Source organism: Tupaia chinensis, unplaced genomic scaffold (assembly GCF_000334495.1).
Source record: "Tupaia chinensis unplaced genomic scaffold, TupChi_1.0 Scaffold000624_1, whole genome shotgun sequence".
In the NCBI taxonomy this organism is placed as follows: Eukaryota; Metazoa; Chordata; class Mammalia; order Scandentia; family Tupaiidae; genus Tupaia; species Tupaia belangeri.
In genome coordinates, this window is record NW_006160144.1 from 793,677 (window position 1) to 815,034 (window position 21,358).

At 44.7% G+C, this 21,358-nt stretch overlaps 1 protein-coding gene across 3 annotated transcripts in view; it reads right to left on the minus strand.

Moving 5' to 3' along the window:
• Positions 1-21,358, minus strand: part of MYL4 (myosin light chain 4) — a 38,158-nt gene that overhangs the window by 13,131 nt on the left and 3,669 nt on the right. Inside the window, exons 1-2 of one of the 3 annotated variants that reach the window (XM_006159105.2) lie at positions 1,265-1,361; positions 858-1,005 (exon numbers count right to left, since the gene is read on the minus strand). In XM_006159105.2, coding sequence (XP_006159167.1) covers positions 858-980 — 123 coding nt within the window. In that variant the 5' untranslated portion in view covers positions 981-1,005; positions 1,265-1,361. Of the gene's footprint in view, positions 1-857; positions 1,039-1,264; positions 1,362-21,358 lie in introns of those variants that run through there. The other 2 variants (XM_006159106.3, XM_006159104.2) reach the window with 2 other exon arrangements.

Below are 21,358 nucleotides of genomic sequence, written 5' to 3' on the forward strand. Positions count from 1 at the left end.
GCTCTCTGGTACAGTAGAACTCACTGCTCGAGAGAAGCTGGATCCCATGTTCAGATCGCCAGCTCTGAAACATGCCAGGGCACAAGTGTCCAGGACCTGATGGACTAGGAGACTGAAGGAAGGAGACATGGCATGACCAGACCCTGTAAAGGGTTCTGCCCCACCATTTCTCTCTCACATTCTCATGTGCACGTGCACACACACACACACACACACACACACACACTCATGAATTTTGTTTTTAATTAAAAAGTTTGGGTCATGGGGCCAGCAGATGCAGAAGTGGTTATGTTGCTAGACTCCCACATGGCTGACTGTGTTTTGAGTCCCAGACCCAGTGGCTTGAAACTCATGCCAGGAGTGTGTACATGCATGCCCAAGATCCCAGGAGGAGAATGAAGGAGAAGGGACTATAGTGTAGACATTCCCCCTGGGGTGTGATTTCTCACTTTTCCTCTCACTGTCTCTCTCTATCAGTCTCTCTCTCTCTCTCTCTCTCTCTGTCTCTTTCTCTCTCCTCGGCGAGTGCACACACCCTGAAGCAAACACCTCTACAAAAAAAAGAAAAGTTTGGATCACTGGTTTGTTATACCTCCCACCATCCCCAACTCTGCAGAGTGAATCCTGGGAGGCAGAGCGGGGCTTCCTTGGACAAAGTAGCAACCCGCGCTTGAGGGAAATGGGCTGTGACCCTTCTCAGCCCCGATACCTGCTCCACTGCCCCACGGGACTGTGGTCCAGGCATCCTTGCCACATCCGTCATCTCAGCCTAGCCTTCTCGAAGATCTCGAAGTGCCAGGACAAACAGGGTCCTGAATGTCATCACCACTCCCTCCAGATAGCGGAGCCTCACTCACCTTTACACTCTTGGGGTCAAAGGCAGGTTCCTTAGGGGGCTCAGGAGCTGGAGCAGGGGCTGGCGCAGGAGCTGGGGCTGGCTTGGCTGCCTCCTTCTTAGGCTCGGGCTTCTTGGGAGCCATGTTGGGATCTTCGGTGGAGGAGTGACTACGAAGGACCCAAGAGATGCAGATGCTGCGTCTGGAAGATGAGATAGGCGCCTAGGCCACCTCCCTCCCTTTTATCCTGGGCAGGAGCCCCCACAGAGGGGCTGGGTGAGAGCAGGAGCAACTGCCACTGACTATAAAAGGAAGAAACGCCTGCAGGGTACAGCTGACAACTGCGTATTGTCACCAGGTTTGGGGCTACCAGCCCCCTCCCCCACGTCTCCTCCCTCCTCCCCCTTCCTCTGCCCTCCTCTCTGTACCTTCCCTGCTCACAGCCTCCACCTTTGGGACAGGTCGACCCCTTTCTGCCAACTGCTGGAAACCCAGAGGAGCCAGGAAAACAGACCCTCTCCAAAGTGTCAGCACAGCCAGAGAGAAGAGCTGACTTGAGCAGTTGATAACCCTCACACAAAGCCCAGGGGAGGGGGAGGCTTTTTTTAGCCCCTCCTGAGCAGGGGCAGCCCACGGCACATTCCTTTTAAGCTAAGATCCTCTAAGCTGAGAGCCACTTTGGGCCCTCGACTCTGCCCGAGGCTCAACTCTCCCGGCATGGAGCCCTGAAGCAGCAGCTGTCCCGCCAACCCACGCTGCCCCACGGCTGCCCAGTTCACAGAATGAAACCCTCCATTTTCCAGAGCCAGCATCCCAGGAACTCCACAAACCTCACCTCCTTAGACCAGCCACCCCTCCACCTCAACCCTCCGCGCAGCGTGTTGAGCATTACCGTGTCTGGGGGGCCTAGATGAGCAGTAGAGAGGTGTGGCAGAAAGTCAAGGAAACTGGAGGTCAGAAAACGTGGAATCTAGATTTTTTGGGAGGAGGTTGTTTGTTTGTCTGTTGTATCTTTAAAGTCTACTATAGGGTATGTACATTTGCCGGAGAGAGGGAACAAAAGAAAGCAACTCAGGAGGGGATGGCCATGCCACAGTCCCTTCTCCATTCTCCCCTTGGAATGTTGGACACATGTACACACCTGTGCTACTGTGTTTTTCAAGCTCTCAGGCCTGGGACTCGAACTGCTCAGTTGGCCATGTGGGATCCAGCCTCCTAAGCCACCATGTCACTGGCTGGCCCATAATCTAGTTTTTATCCTAACTCTAATTGCCTGGAGTGTGTGTGTGTGTGTGTGTGTGTGTGTGTGTGTGTGTGCGTGTGTATGTTGCTTTCTACACACCAGGCATTAGTAAGCACTATTCATATAAAATCTCATTAAATCTTCACCACAGGGATCGGCAAGTGGCATGGTAGTTATGGCGTTGGACTCCCTCACGGCCTTTCACAGTTTGAGTCTTGGACCTGGTGGTTTCTTTCTCACTTTCTCTCTCTCTCTTTGTCACATTTTAAAAAATAATAATAATTAATAAAATTAAATAATTCTTTTTTTTAAAAATCTCCACCACAACACTATAAGATAAATACTACCATTACTCCCAATCTACACGTGAGGATTGAAATGAAAAGGTTGAATAACTTGGCCAAGACCACTCAATAATTAGCTATGAGTTGGGATTAGACTCTGGGTATGTCTGATTCTAAAGTTTATTTTAAAATAATTTATATTATAACCCCACTTATGGAGGAGATCTACATGTTCGTATGTTCATCAGCAAGGTCAGATGGATACACACTAAATTGTTAACACAGACACCCCTAGGGACCTAGGGAGTGACTGCAGAAAGATAACAGCAATTGGCAGTTTTTTACATCTTTCACTTCCTGTATTAATGGAAAGTTTTATAACGAGCATATATTGCTTGGGTAAAACACTGTAAAAGTCAACAAAATATTTAGGAAACAACAACGAAAAGGCTAATCCACCACGCAGAACTGCTTCAAGCTGAATCTTTAGACTCTACAGCTCAGAAGGGAAAGAATGAAGCAGAGAGAAGCAGAACGTCACTATGCTGTTCTAGGCCGTTTCCCCTTCCGTGAAGCAAGATTGCGAGACCTCGGCCTGCCTGGTCTCTGGGAGCTCTGAAGCCCACATCTGCCCCTTCCCTGGCTCCCTATCCACAGGCTCTACGTCTTGGATCAATCCTTTCAAAGCCAGAACGGTCCAGAGCGATCACCTCATCCTGTTTTACAGGTGAGGAATCTAAACTCCAGACTTTCTAGCTCCTCAGGGCATTCAGCTAGTTAGAGGCAGAGTTGGAGTCCCTGTGTGTGAGGCCCTCTTTAGACCACACTGCCCCTCCTAGAGCCGATCCACTGCTAGTGAGCAGAGGAGCCCTCAGAGAAAACTAAGGAGGAAAAAGGGGCTAGGACTTGCCCTAGGGGGTACTAGAACAAGAAGACGGTCCAGACCCTAGGCCAGTCCTGGTCCAGGACTGGATGGCAGCTCCTTCACTGACTTTACCTCCTCCTTACCCCTCATCTTCTGCCTCTCCTTCTCATTCTTCTCACACATCAAACGTGACCTCTTTTGTATTATTATTATTTTTTCTTTTTTTTTTTTTTTTTTTTTTTTTTTTTTTTTTTTTTTTTTTTTTAGATTTTTGCCATAGGGTGTGCTCACCTGAGAGAGATAGACAGAGAGAGGGAAAGTAAGAAATCATCCCCAGGGGGATGGCCACTCCTCCATTCTCTTCTTGGGATTTTGGGCACACATGCGCACACACACCCAGAGTGATTTTTCCAGTTGCTGGGTCTAGGACTCGAACTGTGGTAGACCACATGGTTGTTCAGTGCCTTTACAACCACACCAGCAGTTGCTAATATAAAACTGACCTCTTGACCCCTGTTTCCGGTACCTCTGCTTGCTGTCCTTCCTGACCTCCCTCATCCCACTTGTGAGCTTAGATTGTTGCAGAAAAAGAGAAAAGTCCAGCCCCTCTCCCTCTCTGCCTCCAGGAGCATCCCTTCCTGGACTAGGTGTCCTGCAGAGCTAACCACCTAGGATTTCTGCAGAAAGCCCGTAGACGGCTGTGAGCGAGAGGCTAGAAGACCAGGCACTCATCCTGACTTTCCCAGTCACTTCCTGTCTCTGGACCTCAGTGTGCCGAACTGTTTTTTGTGTTTTTTTTGTTTTTTTTTTTTTTGGAGAGATTTTCACTGTAGGGCGCGTGCGCTTGCCAGACAGACAGAGAGAGACATAGAGACAGAAAGCGAGAAATCACCCCCCAGGAGGGATGGTCACGCCGCAATCCCTTCTCCTCCATTCTCCTCTCAGGATCTTGGGCACGCATGCACACGCGCCCGGCGTGAGTTTTAAGCCACCGGGTCCAGGACACGAACCGCGGTCGACTATGTGGGAGTCCAGCGACATAGCCATTACGCTAACTGCTGGTTCCCAGTGTGCCGAACTGTAAAAAGGAAGATAAATCAGCAGGTTTTAAACAAAGTCTGACAGAAACCTAAGACTTCACTACCATGCTTCTGGCTGCAAGGGACAAAGAGGCCAGGTCTTGGAGCCCCTTCTACCACTGTCATTTCCACCAGCACCACTCCTAGGTGTGTGTTTGATTTGATTTGATTATTTTTAGTTGCCACATAGTGCAGGTGCTTCCTGGAAAGAGACAGAAAGGCGGGGCCAGCAGGTAGCAAGGTGGTTAAGGGCGCTGGACTCCCACGTGGCCGACTACAGTTTGAGTCCCAGACCTGGTGGCTTCCTTTCTCACTCTCTCTCTCTCTCTCTTTCAGTCTGTCCCTCTCTGGTCAAATTAAAATAAATGAATAAAATAAAATAATTTAAAAAAAAAAAGAAAGAGACAGAAAGGAAGAGAGAGGGAGAGGGAGAAGAGAAACACCCTCGAATGGGGCATGGTGATGCTACAATCCCTTTTCCTCCATTTCTCCATCCTATCAGGATTTTAAGCATACACGCGCATGTGCCCAGGGTGTTTTTCAAGCCATCTGGGCCAGATTTGAATCACAAATCTGCCATGTGTGATCTGGCTTACTTTAATCACCAAGCTATAGGCCTGGCCCCTCCTGGGTGTTTTATACACTAGGGCTCCTATGATCATTTTCTCTTCTTCATTTTTATTTTTTATTTCGCTAAAGGGTGGGCATGTGCACTCATCAGAAAGAGATGGGGGTGGAGTGAGTGGGGAGTGAGAAAGCACCACCCATAGGAGATGGTCACACCACAATTCCTTCTCCTCCATTTCTCCTTTTGGGACTTTGGACACACACACACACACACACACACACACACACACACACACACAGTATGTTGTACAGACCACAGGGTCCAGGACTGGAACTGCACAGTCAGCCATGTGGGTCCAGCTGGTACACCCTACCCTACCCCCACATCATTTTCTAAGAAGTGGTTTCATAGCTTAGGTTTTTTTATATATATAATCACTGATATAGATGTTCTCACATTTCTCCTTGCAGTTAAAAAAAAAGTAATTCTGGCCAGATAAATAAACTATTACTGTAGCGAACACTGGGGGAGCTAATCTCAAAATTGGTTCACCACAAGGGTAAGAAGGGGAAAAAAAGAAAAAGGAAAAGACTTGGTATCCTTGCTTTCCATTTGTACAAATTACGTTATTGATAAATATGCTTTCAAGCTCAACTGCTAGTCTATAGCGTATGTGTATGCTCCCCTCTCATTTCAGATACTTCCTGAAAGTTATTTAGAAAACCATTCCAGGGACCAGCAGTTAGCGTAATGGCTATGTCGCTGGACTCTCATGTAGTTGACTGTGGTTTGAGTCCTGAACCCGGTGGCTTAAATTCACATTGGGCGCATGTGTGTGCATGACCAAGATCCCGAGAGGAGAATGGAGGAGAAGGGATTGCAGCGTGCCCATCCTCCCTGGGGGGTGATTTCTCACTTTCTGTCTCTCTGTCTCTCTGTCTCTTACTGGTGAGCGCACGCGCCCTATAGCAAAAACCTCTCAAAAAAAAAAAAAAAAAAAGGAAAAGAAAATCATTTTAGTTAGTGGTTACACGGTCCAGATCCCTACTTCAGGGCTCATGCCTGTGCTGGTGGTAAGTAACTTAGTCCTATTTGCCATCAAAACTGATCTATTTGGAACTGGTATGTATGTATGTATGCATGTATGTATATGGCTAAGATACTGTGGTCCCACATCCTGGGACTACATTGAAGGCCTGGGCTCATTTCCCAGTCTAAGTAAAGGCCTGGTGTGGTGGCATGCACCTATAATCCCAACAACCTTGGGAGGCTGAAGCACAAAGATTGTGAGCTTTAAGGCTGGCCTGGGCAACACAACAAGACCCTGTCTTGAAATAAACATGCAAACAAATAAACAACATTTTAATAAAGTCATTCTAGAAAGAGGTATGATCCTCAGAAGACAGAGCTGGGAAGCTATTGGTTTTTTCCTTCCTTTTCTTTTTCCTTTCTCTCCTTTTAAAAAAAAAAAAAATCCAAGAAGAAGCAAAAAAATCAGGTCTGCGTGGGAACAGAGCTCTGAAGTTGGAAAGCTGAATGGAGGATGAGGAGCATCCAAAAGTACAGAGACAGTGTGGACTTTGGAGCTCTGAAGCCTGGCTGGGCCACTTCCTAATCTTGGGCCATGTACCCTCAGGACCTGTAACAGTAAACATTTCCTTCTCACATCGTGGTGAGATCCGGTGAAACAACGTGAGTAAGGCACTGCTAACAATCTGAGGCACTCAGGAAGCATCCACAGGTGTAAATGTCACTGCTTTCCCAGGCAGAGGAGCATTCAGAGATGTCCCTGAAGGAACTCGAAGACAGAGGTCTACACAGGGAGGACAAGGTAAGGTGGCAGTGGCTAAAGGGTTGTGTGGTGTGGGTTTAGGAATGAGGAAGAGGTAGAAAGGAATGGAAGAGGGGGAGGGCAGCAGCCGGGGAACCCAGGGCGTGAAATATTTGTGGCTCAGAAGGCATGTGGCAGGTCCCCAGGCCAGGCAGTCTGCCCCTGCAAACACTCAGAGGAGGAGCCTTGAATCCTGAAACCTGGGGCCCCAGGTGCCCTAGAGGAGGAGGAGACACACTCCATCTCCATTTCTGGTTCTCTTTCAGCAACTGCAGAGAAAAGGAAAAAAGCACCTAGCATGTCAGAAGCAGCTAGAGGAGAGCTGTGTTTCCCAGGAAAGAGTCATGAGCTAAGAACTGAGGTACTAGACATGGCCTTCTTTTTACCAAACCCCGTGATACCAACAGTTCACTAGAGCCTCGGAAACAGAGCCGGAGCTTTCTCCTTCTGGTGATGGTCCTCATTCTGCTTCACAGTCGCTGAGTCTCCCCTTGAAATCTCACTGTCTAGAGTGTCTTACCCAGGGTCTTTGAGAGGATTTGCACTCTCTTACAAGTTGACCACTCAGAGAAGAGAAAAGAAGGACGTACAGAGTGTGAAGGAACAAGTATAACCTTGGGAACTGGCCACCTAAGAACCACCTCTGGGAAACGCCCAGCAGTCCCTGGGCCAGAGCTGCTCCAGCCCATCCAACACTCCCGCTGGAAGGACTTCAGGGAATCAAAAACACAGGTCAGACTTTCACAACAACTAGTTTACATCAGATGTCAGATCTGGAGACAAACGCACAGAGGAGAACTGATACGGGCCCTCAGTAGGGAAGGGCTCACCGACGCTCACTCCTCCTCCTCCTTTACCTCTAACCACACAGGGCCTGAGTGATCTGCTGGAGTCTCCTGCCTGGGATCAAATGCTGCTGACAGCAGGCCTGGCTGTTAAGGCCTTGTCCTTGCCACCCTCCCCCCTCTCTTCTGGCAGATGTCTCATAAGCCTGGACATTACGAAGTAATGGGCTGGTCAACACATGTTAGTCCTTCCCCATCAAGGGCACTGGGTGTTTTGGGCTTCCTGCAAGGCAAAAGTTAGGAGGGCCCACCTGAGGCCTGGGTTAGAGCCTTGACTCAGTTTCATGGGCAAGCTAGTTAACTTCTTTGTGCCTCAGTTTTCTCATCTGCAAAATGGGGCTGCTAATGCAAACTTCACAGGATGGTTGTGAGGAGTAAACGGGTTAATACAAGTGGCGTGCTTAGCATGGTGTCTAGCACAGGGCAGTGCTCAAAAGCCTTATGCATGGATCCTGACTGAGCTAGTTCAAGTGCAGTTACCTCTCTCAAGATTAACTGTGGAAGAATTACAAAAAGAAAATACCAAGTAATAAAGAAAACTGAGAGAAATCCCTCAGTGAAGGGAGGGCCTTGTTTTGAACTAGTGTGTGTGTGTGTGTGTGTGTGTGTGTGTGTGTGTGTGTGTTTATGTGTGTATGTGTGAGAGAGAGAGAGAGGTGTCTTTGACTTGGGGCAGGAAGTGCCCAGGTATAGCTATGGAATGCTAAAAAAGAAAAGGAGCTCTCCAGGTTCTGATTTCTCTCCTCCTGTCTTGGAACAGCAGTGCAGCCTGTGGCTCAGGCGTTGGTAAGAGTGACTGACGCCACAGCACTAAAGATGCACTATGCTGGGGCCAGCAGCTGACATGGTGGCTAACGGCACTGGACCCCCACATGGCGGACTGCAGTTCTAGTCCCAGACCTGGTGGCTTGCTTTCTCACTTTCCCTCTCTGTCTCTTTCTGGTTAAATTAAAGATAAATAAGTAAATAAATAAATATAGTGAAACAAAATAATTCTTTTCTGATGAAAATTTAGCTATCTAATAAAGATATTCTATAAGAGTAAAACATAGAGACTTAGCTCAAAGAAGAATGTGAGAGGCCAGCAGATGGCATAGTGATTAAGGCACTGGACCCCCACATGGCCGACCACAGTTCGAGTCCTGGATTTAGTGGCTTGCTTTCCCTTTCTCTCTCTGTCTCTCTGTTGCTCTGCGGTCAAATTTTAAAAATAATAATGATGATTAATAAAGTGAAATCAAATAATTCTTTTTTTAAATAATGTGATAGTTCACATTAGCAATTTTATATATTGATTACATGTTGAAATGATAACTTTTTGGTGTATTGAGTTAAATATTATTAAAATTTTAATTCTTATTTGTTTATTTTTTTAGTTACTATAGTTTGCTATAGGGTGTATGTGCTTGCCAAGGGGAGAAAAAGAGGGAAAGTGAGAAATTACTCCCTGGAGGGAGGGATGGCCACTCCTCAATCCCTTCTCCTCCATTCTTTTCTCAGGATTTTGGGCACACACGTTCATTTCTTATCTACCTAATAATATATTTATAACAAACAAAGTTTACTCAAGACAACCGTGGTACACTGTACTGTATATTCAAGACTGGAACTTAATCAAGTCTGTGTTTAATTCCTTGCTCTGCAATTTATCCAGAGAAAATCAAAAGTCTGCCTAGGACCTGATTAGGAAGAGAGAAATAACCCATTATTGGGTGGGTATCCTCTCCAGAAAATACAGATATTTTTAATATAACATCAGGCACAGGTATATGTCCCTTCTTAGTATTTTTTTTTTTTTTGGAGAGATTTTCACGTAGGGCGCGTGCGCTTGCCAGACAGACAGAGACATAGAGACAGAAAGCGAGAAATCACCCCCCACGGGGATGGTCACGCCGCAATCCCTTCTCCTCCATTCTCCTCTTGGGATCTTGGGCACGCACGCACACGCGCCCGGCGTGAGTTTTAAACCACCGGGTCCGGGACGTGAACCGCGGTCGACTACGTGGGAGTCCAGCGACATAGCCATTACGCTAACTGCTGGTTCCCCCTTCTGAGGAAATAGAGAGACAATGGCTAGTAAGATCATTCACTTTACTCTTTTGATTCTAAGTTTGTCTCAGCAAGCAGCTTTCTGATTATACTCTGAATGCCTTTAGGAAGAAGACTTTTTTTAACTCAGAACTGTTTTAACTTTTTTTCTTTTTTTTTTTTAAGATTCAATTATTTAGGACCCTAGAACAATGGAAATTTAGAGCTGCCTAGACTCCCTAGCACCCTCTTTACTGCATTCCCAGCACCTAGTCTGTCTCTCTGCCAATTCACATAATCCTCAGCTGTTAGCAAAATCTTTCTCAAATTCCATTCTCATGAGGTCACTCCGCAGCTCCATCACCAGCTCCCTAGGTCTATTTTATTAAATCTAAAGTCACCAGCCTGGAACCCAAAGCTCCTTATCATCTGTTCCTAACACCAGTATTTGAACCAAACTCATACAGCCTCCACTCCAGGCAAGCTAATTTTCTTATAGTCCTTCGTCATTACTAGCGTCTCTCTTTCCCAGGGCCTTTGCGTCTGCCCAGCCCCCCTCCACGTAGGCAGCCAGCACAACTCAGAGTTTACCTCATCCAAGATGCATTTTCTGATTAGCCTCTATGCTTCCCACACAGCCTTGATTTTCAACCCCTTAAGGTCAGAAGGGCAGGACCAGCATATCCTCTGAGGCCAGAAAGGGAGAGTCAAAATATTAAGTGGCCAAGTCATTCAATCATCAGGTATTCCAGAAATATTTATATGTTAATATTTTATAATATGTGTGCAGGGCACTATGCTAGGTGATGGTGAGCCAAGGTCCCTGCCTTAGAGTTTATCAAATGTACACAGAGACCCCACATAACAATGTTTTGGTCAACAATGGGCCACATATATGATAGTGGTCCCATACGATTGTAATGGGCTATACCATTAGTCGAGGTGGGTAGTAGGCTATGTTATCTAGGTCTGTGTGATTGTGATGTTGGCACATGGACAAACTCTCCTAACAGTATCTTTATCAGACTGTATCCCAGTCCTTCGTGTGTGCAAAAGGTACTAGATCCTACATGGCTGACCAGGGTTTGAGGCTCTGCCCTGTCAGCTTGAAAAATACTCCTAGTGCACATTTCCAGGATACTAACAGGATGAGGAATTAGAAGAAAATGGGTTGCTGGAATGACAAGGCCAAGATGCTCACACTCTCTCACACACTCTCTCTCTGGCATGAAAACAAATTATCATACATGCTATGAATGAAAAGAGCAAGAACTTGCCAGACAGACAGAGACATAGAGACAGAAAGCGAGAAATCACCCCCCACGGGGATGGTCACGCCGCAATCCCTTCTCCTCCATTCTCCTCTTGGGATCTTGGGCACGCACGCACACGCGCCCGGCGTGAGTTTTAAACCACCGGGTCCGGGACGTGAACCGCGGTCGACTACGTGGGAGTCCAGCGACATAGCCATTACGCTAACTGCTGGTTCCCCCTTCTGAGGAAATAGAGAGACAATGGCTAGTAAGATCATTCACTTTACTCTTTTGATTCTAAGTTTGTCTCAGCAAGCAGCTTTCTGATTATACTCTGAATGCCTTTAGGAAGAAGACTTGGATAAGAATACGTCTCACGTTAAATTTGTAACTCAGAACTGTTTTAACTTTTTATCTTTTTTTTTTTTTAAGATTCAATTATTTAGGACCCTAGAACAATGGAAATTTAGAGCTGCCTAGACTCCCTAGCACCCTCTTTACTGCATTCCCAGCACCTAGTCTGTCTCTCTTCCAATTCACATAATCCTCAGCTGTTAGCAAAATCTTTCTCAAATTCCATTCTCATGAGGTCACTCCGCAGCTCCATCACCAGCTCCCTAGGTCTATTTTATTAAATCTAAAGTCACCAGCCTGGAACCCAAAGCTCCTTATCATCTGTTCCTAACACCAGTATTTGAACCAAACTCATACAGCCTCCACTCCAGGCAAGCTAATTTTCTTATAGTCCTTCGTCATTACTAGCGTCTCTCTTTCCCAGGGCCTTTGCGTCTGCCCAGCCCCCCTCCACGTAGGCAGCCAGCACAACTCAGAGTTTACCTCATCCAAGATGCATTTTCTGATTAGCCTCTATGCTTCCCACACAGCCTTGATTTTCAACCCCTTAAGGTCAGAAGGGCAGGACCAGCATATCCTCTGAGGCCAGAAAGGGAGAGTCAAAATATTAAGTGGCCAAGTCATTCAATCATCAGGTATTCCAGAAATATTTATATGTTAATATTTTATAATATGTGTGCAGGGCACTATGCTAGGTGATGGTGAGCCAAGGTCCCTGCCTTAGAGTTTATCAAATGTACACAGAGACCCCACATAACAATGTTTTGGTCAACAATGGGCCACATATATGATAGTGGTCCCATACGATTGTAATGGGCTATACCATTAGTCGAGGTGGGTAGTAGGCTATGTTATCTAGGTCTGTGTGATTGTGATGTTGGCACATGGACAAACTCTCCTAACAGTATCTTTATCAGACTGTATCCCAGTCCTTCGTGTGTGCAAAAGGTACTAGATCCTACATGGCTGACCAGGGTTTGAGGCTCTGCCCTGTCAGCTTGAAAAATACTCCTAGTGCACATTTCCAGGATACTAACAGGATGAGGAATTAGAAGAAAATGGGTTGCTGGAATGACAAGGCCAAGATGCTCACACTCTCTCACACACTCTCTCTCTGGCATGAAAACAAATTATCATACATGCTATGAATGAAAAGAGCAAGAATGCTATAAGAATAAAAGGGTGGAAACAATAACTTGGTTAGATCGGATAAAGAATATTCTGAAAGCAAGATCTTAAGGGTGAATACTGAAGGATAAGTAGAATTTACCTCATCAAAGAGTAAGGGCAAAATATTTTAGGAGGGATTAATATTTTTAAAGGCTTCCACTTTATTTAGTCAATATTCTTTAAGCATCTTCTACAAATGTGATGCTTTTCAAAGAACAACATAGAGAAATATGAGACTTACCCCTTCCCTTAGGGAGATAAGACATAGAATACAATTGTATTGGTCTGCTCAAGCTGCTATAACAAAATATCGCAGACTGGTTGGTTTGACCAAAGTTTATATTCTCACTGTTCTAGATGCTAAAAGTCCCTAATAAAGGTACCAGGAAACTGGTTTCTAATGTTACAATAAATGGAAATTAAAGGAGGCCATTGTCTGGGACCAAGGTCCTCACTAGGCCAACAGACCAGGCTAAAAGTCTAAATGGAATCACTCATATTCAAGTTCCAAGTGACCAAAGGAAAACCAAGTTATTATTAGACCCGTTGAGAAATGAAAAGAGTGATAACAGTCAAATTTCCCAAACAGCCAGTTTCCAGTGGGATGATAAGAAAGTTCTCTCTGCCTTAATCTTTTTCTTTAAAAATAAAACAAAAACAAAACAAAACAAAAAAGTCAAACATCTCAGGATATTATAATGTGGTAGTAAACCTACTCTAAGCAACCACGAAGGGACTCGAACTCTGTCTTCTGATCTGAGGTCAGATGCCTTATCCATTAGACTAAAACTTTATTTATTTATACCATGAGAGACAGAGACGGACAGACAGATGAAGTACTGCTGACAGGCCTTGCCATGCAATGATCCTCTCCACAGCCTCCCAGCTAGCCAGGATGACTGGTGCGCCTGGGCACACCTGTTGTATTCTGGTCTACATGGGACTGAACCTGGGTCCTCCATGTGTCTCCAGCATCATACATTAACTCTAATACTACCCAAACCTCTGTAGTTGCACCTGCCTTTAGTACTTAAAACAAAGAGTAACCTGATGTTAACCAATCAGTTATTTTTCTATTATTCTGTCTCCCTGCCCCTGACTTACAAGAAAAATAATTTTGAAATAGCCAGTCTGCTCAGCTTAGCTTATTTTTTCTGGTTTGTTTTTAAGTTTTTGTCATAGGGTACATGCACTTGCCAGAGGGAGACAGAGAGAGGAAAAGTGAGAAATCGTCACACACCCCCAAGGGGAATGACCATACTACAATCCCTTCTCCTCCAATCTCCTGTAAGGATTTTGGACACACACACACACACACACACACACACACACACACACACACACAGTATGATTTTCAAACCACCTTTTCTGGGGCTCAGACCGCAGTTAACCATGTGGGAGTCCACCACACCACCTGCTGGTGCCTTAGCTTATTATATTTTATGGAATAAAGTTTGTGCTGGATTCTAGAATCACAAATAAAGCCAACTAAGATTTTTAAATTTTAGTAATTTTTTTTTCACCCTGATGAGAGCTCTCTTCCTGCCATATAGGTGGTAGTCTTCTCACTGCATCCTCCCAGAGCTTCCCTTGGTGGACTTGTACAGAGAGAGATATGAAACTTTCTGGTATCTCTCTTCTGGGTATATTCAACCAAATCAGGACCACACTTTTATGACCTCATTTAGCATTAATTACTTCTTTAGAATCCCCATGTCCAAATAGAGTCACACTATCAGATGAGGGTTTCAACATATGAATTTTGGAGGAACAAAAATACTTAGTTGATGACATCAATCAATAGACAAGAAATAATAATAGGAACAAATGAGGTTTTGTTTGTTTCTTTGTTTTAATTTGCCAGAGAGCGTGTGCATTCACTGGAGAGAGAGGGAAAATGGCTCCTGTGGCAGATGGTCATAGATGCTGCAATTCCTTCTCCTCCATTTCTCCCTCCTTTGGGGATTTTAGGCATGCATGCACATGTGCACTGTGTGTCTTTCAAGCCACCGGGTTCGGGACTCCAGCCAGGCAGTCAGCCATGTGGGATCCAGCCACCTCAACCACCATCCCACCAGCTGACTCATGGATTGAGTTTATTCTCTTCATTCATTAAACAAGAATGAGTGCTCATTATGTACTAGACGCTGTACTGAGGTGTACATCGAGGAAAAAGGCCGATAGGGCTTCTGCTTTCATGGTCTTTATGAGTAAGACAGGAAGTGGATGATTAAACAAGTGTAAGAGAGGGAGAAATGGCTTCCCTCCACCCTCCTAGGTTCTTTGGCTGCGCTACAAATTAAATCAATATATAACATATTAATAAGAGAAAAGCTATTTTATCTTATTTAGTTTTGCTGTAGGGCACTTGTACTTGCCCAAGAGAGAGACAGAGGGAAAGGGAGAGAGAGAAAGGGAGAAATCACTTCCTGATGGGGATGATCACACTGCAATACCTTCTCATCCATTCTCCTCTGGGGATTTTGGGCATGCACACATACATGCCCAGTGTAATTTCGAGACACCAGTCCAGGACTTAACTGCGCAGTTGGTCATGTGGGATCCAGCCAACATAACCTCCACACTATTTGTTGGCCGAAGAAATGCCATATTGGTTTAATTTAATTAGGAAGGCATTTTAATTTAATTCATGCATGCAATTAATTAGGTGCATATGTATGTGAGTTCCACCAAACATGAAACTCAAAGAAAGGCCAGATAATTGAAGCTTATATAGTGTCCCAAGCTACAGAAAGGATTAGAGACCTGGAACTTCTGGGGAAGGTGGTGATAACTTATGGGGGGCAGTGAGAGAAGGAGATGTATAATAAACAGTTTGTCTTGTTATGTAGATTAAAAGTCTCTGGTGAGCTTTCAGATAGCTGAACACAGGGAGGTTCCTGGAGGGCGAGAGTTCCAGAGAAGGCACTGAAGCTCCACGGCCCTTCTGACACACCTTGCCTTATGCATTTCTTCATTTGTATCCTTTAAGATACCTTTATGATAAATTAACAAACATAAGTAAAAAATAAAGTCTCAGGTAATAAAAGTTGTCTTCAAGTAAGCAGAGTTCTTCCTGATATGGGCATTTTCACTGATGTATAGTTCCTCAGAGCTACCCTGGCTTCTGCAGTTTCTCAGAATAGCTAGCTCAAAATATGCCATAGAAGTGTATTTTGGAATGGCAGATTCTGGTCTCCTACAGTCATCTTTTGGTTTGTTATGTCCAAACACAAGTAATTACAAACAATGGGTGATGGGAAGTAGCACTAAAGCAGCAGCAGAGACAGCCCACCTATTCCAGTGGGCCAGAGAAGGCCCTCAAGAAGGATAACTGGGGGGGAGGGGCGGCAGGTGGTGTGGTCGATAAAGGCACTGAACTCCCACATGGCCGACCATGGTTCGAGTCTTGGATCTGGTGGCTTGCTTTCTCAATTTCCTTCTCTCAATCTCTCTCTCTCTCTGTGTCTTTCTGGTCTAATAAAAAAAATAAAGTGAATGAATAAATAAAATTAAATAATTCTTTAAAAAAAAAAAAGAAGTATAATTGGAGGCTAAGCAGAGGTAGCCTGGTGAAGAGGGTCAAGATGTTCCACACAGCTGGTACATGTCTAAAGGGAAAATAAGATTGAATGAAGGGGAAATAAGGCTGAATGAGAACCAGACTTTAGAGCAGCTTGTAAGACAAGTTAAGGTAGGGCTGGACGGTGGTGCAGCAGTAAAACTCAATGCTCTTAGAGACAGACTCACATGGGAAATTTGACAGTTCAAGTCCCAAGACCTCCCTAAATCCTCCAGGCACTCTTGCATCAGTGATCCAGGCTGGGTAAAGCTGGGAGTGGAACACATGGTCAAGACTTCCCAGGATGCTCTATCTCTGTTCTCTTTCTCCTCTCTCTGTGTTTCTCTCTCACTCATGGAATACATGAATTAACTTTAAAAAAAAGAGTTTGACAATCCATGAGGGCCATGGGAAATGCTGAGTTCGGGTGAGGGCTGGATATAGAGGAATTGTGTTATGATCATATTTATTTTGGAGGTAAGACTAGAGGCAGGGAGAAACATGAAGGTATGATTAGAAGGTAAAATTGGTGAGTCTCTGTGACAAGATGTAGGGGGTCAAGATATGCACCCCAAATACACATCTTTGTCAAACTGGTTGAGTTAAAGACACTTGCAAAACAACAGATGCAAGGGAATGCTGATTTTCCTTTTTTCCCCCATTTTTAAAATTTTATATTTTCTTTCTTTTTTTTTTTTTTTTTTTGAGAGGTTTTTGCTATAGGGTGCGTGTGCTCGCCAGACAGAGAGACAGAGAGACAGAAAGTGAGAAATCACCCCCCGGGGGGGATGGCCACGCCGCAATCCCTTCTCCTCCATTCTCCTCTCGGGATCTTGGGCACACACGCACAAGCGCCCAGCATGAGTTTTAAGCCACTGGGTTCAGGACACGAACCGCAGTCAACTATGTGGGAGTCCAGCGACATAGCCATTACGCTAACTGCTGGTCCCAAAATTTTATATTTTCTTATTTACATTTCCTTGTCATAAATCTTTATGGTATACAATGTGGTTTTGAAAGCATGCATGCAGTGTGATAATCAAATCAAAGATATCACTATATAAGTCATTTTCAACAAAAAGCCGCACATTCTGGTGTCTGTTAAATATTTTTCTGAGCCCCTTCCAGCCACCCTCCGTTATCCGCCCCCTCCCATACAGTATCTTGTATCTACACTTGCCCTCCCTACTGTTGTGTCTTTCAGTCTTTCAATTTCTGCCACACAGTGCAGGCATATGGTATATACTGAGCAGGGATCTTGTCCTTTTCTTTTTTCTTTTTTTGGAGAGGTTTTCGCTACAGGGCATGTGCGCTAGCCAGACAGACAGAGAGAGACAGACAGAAAGCGAGAAATCACCCCCCAGGAGGGATGGTCACACCGCAATCCCTTCTCCTCCATTCTCCTCTCGGGATCTTGGCCATGCATGCACACGCGCCCGGCATGAGTTTTAAGCCACGGGTCCGGGACATGAACCACAGTCGACTACGTGGGAGTCCAGCGACATAGCCATTATGCTAACTGCTGGTTCCCTTGTCCTTTTCTTTTCTTAAAGAATTATTTTATTTAACTTTATTTATTTATTTATTTATTCATTTATTTTTATTTGACCAGAAAGGGACACAGTGAGAGAGAGAGGAAGTGAGAAACTAAGCTGCTAGGTCCAAGACTCAAACCACAGAAGGCCATGTGATGCCCATAATGGTTACATCACTAGATTCCCATGTAGTCGACTGCAGTTTGAGTCTCAGACTCAGTGACTTAAAACTCACACCAGGCATGTGGGCATGCGGGCCCAAGATCCCTGGAGGAGAACAGAGAAAAAGGGATCACAGGATGATCATTCTTCGACGGTGTGTGTGGGGGGTGATTTCTTGCTTTCTCTCTCTCTCTCTCTCTCTCTCTGGTGAACATACATGCCCTTATAGCAAAAATCTCTCTTAGATGGGACCAGCAGTTAGCGTAATGACTATGTCATAGTCAACCACAGTTCGAGTCCTGGACCCGGTGGCTTAAATTCATGCTGGGCATGTGTGTGTGCATGCCCAAGATCCCAAAAGGAGAATGGAGAAGAAGGCTTGAATGGACTTTCTGTCTCTCTGTCTCTCTCTGTCTGGCAAGCATACGCGCCCTATAGCAAAATCCTCTCAAAAAAAAAAAAAAAAGAGAGAGAAAGAGAGAGAAAAGTCTTTAAAAAAAAATAAAAAACTCTCTTAGAAAAAAAAAAAAAAAAAGAGTTGGGGACCAGTACGTGGCATGGAAGTTAAGGTGTTGAATCCCACAGCTGATTGTGTGGCTCAAGTCCTGGACCAGCAGCTTGAAAAACTTGCAGGTCATGTGTGTGTGGATGCCCAAAGTCCTGAGAGGAGAATGGAGAAAAAGGGATTATGGTATGATCATTCCCCTGAGGGAGAAGTTCTCTCTCTCTCTCTCTCTCTCTCTCTCTTCCAAGCACATACACCCTGTAACAAACCTGGAAAAAAAAAAAAGAGGGCCCAGCTGTGGTACTGCACACTAGTTAACGCTGCTATTCAGCAAGTTGAGGCCCCATGGCAGGCTAGTGTTCAATTCTAGGCCTATCCTTTAAAAACTAAGGTACAATGGCATGCATCTGTAGTCCCAGATACTGGGGAGGCTGAAGAAGGATTGTGACACAGTGAGACCCTGAAAAGGTCCCCAGTTCAAGCCCAGAGACACATCCCCCATACACACAGCACATGCTTATCCGTGATCCAGAGATAGCTAAAAGCTAGGGGTGAACTGTAGCATCAAGATCCCGTTGGGAATTCTCTCTCTCTCTCTCTGTCATGGAAGAAATAAATAAAAATAAACTTTAAAAAATAGAAGTTTCTGGGACCAGCAGATGGCATGTTTATGTCACTGAACTCCCATGTAGTTGACCACAGTATGAGTCTCACAGCAACTTAAAACTCATGCCAGACATGTGTGCATGCATGCCCAAGATCTCAAGAGGAGAATGAAGGAGAAGGGATTGTGGTGTGGTCATTCCCCCCCCGGGGGGTGTGATTTCTCATTGTCTGTCTCTCTGTCTATCTCTCTGCCTCTCTGGTGGGCACACGTGCCCTATAACAAAAATCTGTCTTAAAAAAAAAAAAGATGGGGACCACAGTGGCATGGTAATTGAGGGTACTGGACTCCAATATGGCCGACCGCAGTTCAACTCCCAGACCTGACAGCTTGCTTTCTCTCTCTCTCTCTCTCTCCCTCCTGCTCTAGCTCTGTCCCTCTCTGGTCAAATTTAAATAAGTAAATAAATAAATAAAGTTAAATAAAATAATTATTTTAAAAAATAGTGATGTCTTAGATTGGTATAGGAAATATTTCAAGTGTGAAGAATAAGGGGCTCCATTCCGACAAAGTACTGTTATAGAGATGTCCAGCTGGCAGTTTAGGCTGGAGCTCTAATATGTCGTCTGGCTGGAGATAAACATATTTGGAACAATCCATAGACAAGAAACTGACACCAAAAGAATGAGTGGGTTTGCCTAGAAAGAATGTGTACGGTGAGAAGGCCTAGAACAGAACCCTACAGCACGCTGATGTTAAGAGCGTGGGCAGAGGGACTGCCAAGGGAACAAAGCGACAGGAGGAAAACCAGAAGACTGCATCATTGGGAGAAGCCAATGAAAGGGGATCAACTGAGCAGTGGAGAAGAGGGTGTTTCGAGGACAAGCAAGATGAGGAGGACATAAGGCTGCATCCAACAGAGGCAAAATGAAGGATGTTGACAAGGAGGACTGAAGGAATTCAGAAGACGAACATCCTTACTCTGTTTATGTTTCAGAACCTACACCTTGCCAATGATACCACAGTTAGCTTTTTGAATAGTTCTCTGAATAATCCTATGCTTTGGATAATGGTTTCTCCTCTGAATGTTCATGTTCTAGAAACTTAGTCCCCAGTGTAATGACGTTGGGACGTGGTAATACTGTTAAGAGGTGAGGTCGGGGCCAGCAGGTGGTAATAGTGGTTAATGTGCTGGACTCCCGCATGTCCAACCATGATTCAAGTCTCAGACCTGAAGGCTTGAAACTCACACTGGGCTCATGAGAGTGTGTGACCAAAATCCCTAGAGGAAAATCACCGCCAGGGGGTGATTTCTCACTTTCTCTCTATCTCTCTGTCTCTCTGGTGAGTGCACGCACCCTATAGCAAAAATCTCTCCTAAAAAAAAAAAAAAAAAAGTAAAGTCTAATAGACAGTGCTTAGAATATGGAGGCACAGCTTCCCAAGAACTGATTACTGCTGTGTCTTGAGAGGGGGAGTTAGTTCTTGCTCCCATGAGAAGGGGTAAGTTCTTGTGAAAGCAGGTTGTTACATAAGATGGCTGCCCACAGGTCACTATCTCTCTGTGTATGTCTGTCTTCCTTCCTGCTTCTGTCTGCTGGATTATGAAATGGCTCCAGACGCTGGCCTGATGCCAGCCCCATGCCTTTGGACTTTCCAGCTGCCAGAATCATAAGCCAAATAAACCTCTCTTCTTTACAAATCATCCAGTCTCAGGTGTTTTTGTTTAGCAATACAACAGATGGATGCCAGCCTCCAAATCTCACTGAATATGAAACAAACCAAGAAACAGAAGAAATAATTTGCCATTTTTGGAAGAATTCTTATAATGAAACCCAACTCCACTCACAGCAAGACATATTGGATAAAGGATAACAGCAGGGTGCCCAAGTGGTTGTGGGATGGTGAGTTTAAGTAGGTCATTCAGGAGCAGAGAAGGAAGTTAAAATGCTCTAAAACACTCCATCAAAGCACTTCAATATGATCTTACTGTGGATGAGTAGAAAATGGCAACATATACATTAGTCTGCTAAACAGCGGCAAAAAAAAAAAACAAAAACAACAACAACAAAAACACAACCAAAGAAAATATTTTTTAGAGAAGCAAAAAAAAAAAAAAAAAAAAAAAAGGCTTTAGGCAAATTCCAAGTTTAGGAGCAGAGTGCAAGGCTCACAGACTCTTTTAATGCCAACTTTAGATACATATTTTCACACAAAAAATTATTATTTTTATGTATCCTCTGTGGTGAGATTCTACATTTAGGTTTACAAAAATTCACCACACAAGACCTCAGTTGGCAGCATGTTGTGTAAAAAAAGAGCTGAGTTTGCAAAATGGTCACAAGTTCAGCGTGAGCAAATAATGTCACATGCTGCTAAAAAATGTAAATACAACTTTAGTCTACCTTAAGAGTATCCAGATAATAATAATCGTCTGCATTCTGAATTGATCAGAACAAATCTAGAGCACTGTATTCAGCTGAAAGGGACAAATCGTAAAAGTAATGACTCTTACCCAACCCCTTCCTTCCATTCTCACACTACCAGATTCTCTAATCTCATACCTGGTGTGGTAGAAGGTCCAACAATCCCTCCCACTGCACATGCCTTCTGCAGTGTCACTTTGTCATTCCT